We start from the raw sequence: 3,162 nt of genomic DNA, 5'->3' as shown, positions 1-3,162 counted from the left end.
TACTATAGTATAATACAGAGTACTATAGTATAATACAGAGTACTGCAGTATAATACAGAGTACTGCAGTATAATACAGAGTACTATAGTATAATACAGAGTACTGCAGTATAATACAGAGTACTGTACTGTATCTGTTATTTAAATTAGAGCTCTCAGTTGTATACAGATTATATACAGATGTACTGTATACATATAGTATATATTATATAAGACATATACATAAATACTGTATAGTATGTGTAGTGTGCAGTATTTCCACAGATATCAGACCTGCTGAAGGTCAAAGGTCAGCTGTTACATACGTTCTCAGAGACACAGGGTCCTTTGGCGCTCAGAGACACACAGGGTCCGATCGCTCCCGATACTTTGATCTCTCTGGACGTCTGGAACAAAAACACACACAACAGTGAGTCTATTCACCTGAGACACAGTCTGTCTGTCTGTGGCTGGAAGTTGAGACCAACATTGATATTTAAGAGGTTGATAGAGATTTTTCATGCTTGATAAAAATCCCTCAGAATGTTTGTTGAACAGTGCGTCAGCGCCCTCTGGTGGACAAACACATCTGTGACATTTCTCAACTGATGTCAGCTGCAGTTGGTACCTTGACCTCCAGCGTGGCGGCGAAGGCCATCTTGAAGGATCCCTGGACTTCTTTGGTGAAAACTCTCTGGAAGGTTTGTTTGAACAGAGATGTGTTGAAGGAGTCTGCCATCACCATGTAACCTCTGCAGAGACCAGAAAATACCAACACAGCACGTCAGAAAGGGTCTCTGTGGATCTGGTCTTCCTTTTACCAGACCGCTCACAGTACAGGGTGGATGGGTGGGGGGGGGTCAGTGCCACTCCAGTTAATCCCCAACACTAAATCATCTTCACTTTAAGCTTAACAGTCGCTTTGGTGCATAAAAGAATAAAGAAACTAAAGGTTCTGTCTGGGTTTATGTGCGGCTGCTGCAGAAAGAAATACTACAATTCTGAAGAATTGATTCAAGGACTATAACAGGAAACAAAGAAGACAGACGGCAAAAAGCTCAGACAGGACGATACAGTAGCACTGCACTATGTTGGATTTCAGTGTCGCCCTTTAAAAGAAAGTGAATGAATGGATGTATTTATGAGTGGAGGTGTGTGAGTGACAGCTGACACTGCACCCAACCGTTCGGTGGGTTGAATGATTCTATACATGTATTGATTTTATCCTCAACATCTGTGTGTGTGTGTGTGTGTGTGTGTGTGTGTGTACCCGGTGTAGTTGGCGCAGCACTTCATCTCCAGGAGGCCGGTCTGATCCAGAGCACAGGCGTAGATGTCGATGATGTGACCGTTAGTGGACGCTCTGTTAGCTAGAGACTCATAGTGCTTCGTGGCTTTCTTCATGAACTTGGCGTTGTCCTTCTCGAGGTCGTGCCAGGACCTGATGGGGATCTTCAGTTCGTCTCCAACCACCATCCCGGGGCCCTGCGTTGCCGGGCCCCCGATGAACGTCATGATCCGAGCGCCAGTGTTGGGGAAGGTGCACTGTGAGTAAAAGCACAGATTGTGTGTGACACCCACACAGTGCTGGAAGCTGAACACAGAATTATAAGGAGTTCGGTCTAGACCTGCTTTTGAAAAGTGTCCTCAGATTTGACTATTTTTGGCACTATATAAATAAAACTGAATTGGTTTAAAACCTCGACCCCTCTCACCTCCAGCAGCCCCACGGCGATGGACATGGCGACACCCAGGGAGCGCAGCGGCCTCTTTCCCTGCGTGACGGGCCAGGGGTCGCGCTGCAGCTCCCCCAACAGGTCAGTCAGGTTCATGTCGATCTTCTGCACCGGCTGCAGGAACCTGAAGAGACAAAACACACTTCAGACTCTGAGGGACAAAATTATACACTTACTGTTAGGACGTGCCTGCACTGCGAGGACGTACCTCCACTGCGAGGACGTGCCTGCACTGCGAGGATGTGCCTGCACTGTGAAGATGTACCTGCACTGCGAGGACGTGCCTGCACTGTGAAGATGTACCTGACTCAAACGTGTGTGTTTACCTGTTGGACAGAGGCTGTGGGGTAGTTTGAGGACCTCGTGCCTGAGTGGCTGAAGGTTTGGTGAGACCGAGCATCTCCTGAAAAGTCACAAATGATTCATACAATTAGTAAAAGTTACAGTGTTAGTTAGCGCTGTTAGCTTACACTGGTGGTGGCCGAAAAAGTAAGAGAGGTTGTCGGTTCAAAATCTTGGTGGCACTAGCACTAGGTTCATGTTGGTGGAAAGGGGGTAAGAGGTGCCCTTGAGGTTTTGCAGACCACACATTGTGGGACATCTTTAAAGACTCTATTGCTGAGGTGGCTGTAATCAGGACACATCCACCTGGGAGGAGACTGTGGGGCGAACCCACATCACACTGGACGGGTTACACGTCCCATTAGGCCTGTGAACACATCAGGATATCAGAATTCTCCAGGAGGAGCTAGTGTGTGTGGGATACTACAAACCCAGACCCAGATAAGGAAAATGGATGGTCTGGGTGATGGACTAGTTGTTATGTTAGTGAACTAGCTTCCTGCAGGAATAGTTACCTGTAGCTGCTTGGCATTGAGGTCCTTGGTCCCCCTGAAGACGTAGCTCTTGGAGATACCCTCACAGCCGAGCTCGTGGACCTGAACCATCCGGCCGAAGGTAATGAGTCCGACTAGTGCGGTGGGAGGCAGCAGAGACAGGGACATCTGCAGGGACTCCTTCAGAGCCTGCAGGTCCTCGTCCTCCATACAGGTGTCCACCACATACAGGAAGACCAGTGGCATCTGAGGACCCCGCTGAGGACAAAGACCACATCGGGTTACACACCTGACAATAAGGTCTGTCTGAACCTGTCTGTCCCTGTCTGTCAGTCTTACCTGGACCACGTACTCGATGGTGGAGAACTGAGGCAGCAGCTCAGCAGGTTGGTTCACCTCAGAGATCCCTGCGTAGGATGGAGGAAACTGAAACAGAACAAACTGTCACTGTGTGTGTCTGCTATCTCTGTGAGGACCAGTGTCAGTGTACGACCTCCACTGTGAGGACATTATGTGTGTTTTTAACTTCTAAAAAAAGCTGTTTGACAATGATGGATAATCAATCAATGTTTTTTGTTTAAATGTTTCTGTACAGTGATAATAAAGTTGTGT

General features: G+C 47.6%; 1 protein-coding gene across 1 annotated transcript in view; it reads right to left on the bottom strand.

Moving 5' to 3' along the window:
- The window catches only part of LOC118336841 (protein transport protein Sec23A-like), a gene marked incomplete at its 5' end in the record, with an annotated part of 3,427 nt that extends 439 nt beyond the window's left edge, over nucleotides 1-2,988 (bottom strand). Inside the window, 7 exons of the mRNA XM_035673589.1 lie at nucleotides 305-385; nucleotides 607-730; nucleotides 1,249-1,523; nucleotides 1,694-1,838; nucleotides 2,041-2,117; nucleotides 2,572-2,808; nucleotides 2,890-2,988. Coding sequence (XP_035529482.1) covers nucleotides 305-385; nucleotides 607-730; nucleotides 1,249-1,523; nucleotides 1,694-1,838; nucleotides 2,041-2,117; nucleotides 2,572-2,808; nucleotides 2,890-2,988 — 1,038 coding nt within the window. The remainder of the gene's footprint in view (nucleotides 1-304; nucleotides 386-606; nucleotides 731-1,248; nucleotides 1,524-1,693; nucleotides 1,839-2,040; nucleotides 2,118-2,571; nucleotides 2,809-2,889) is intronic.
- Nucleotides 2,989-3,162: the final 174 nt, after the last annotated feature.

The sequence above is a fragment of the Morone saxatilis genome, unplaced genomic scaffold (genome assembly GCF_004916995.1).
Source record: "Morone saxatilis isolate NCDOM2014 unplaced genomic scaffold, NCSU_SB_2.0 Contig3, whole genome shotgun sequence".
Taxonomy (NCBI): domain Eukaryota; kingdom Metazoa; phylum Chordata; class Actinopteri; family Moronidae; genus Morone; species Morone saxatilis.
Note: the sequence above shows the minus strand (reverse complement) of the source record. Positions and strands in the feature narration are given on the sequence as shown.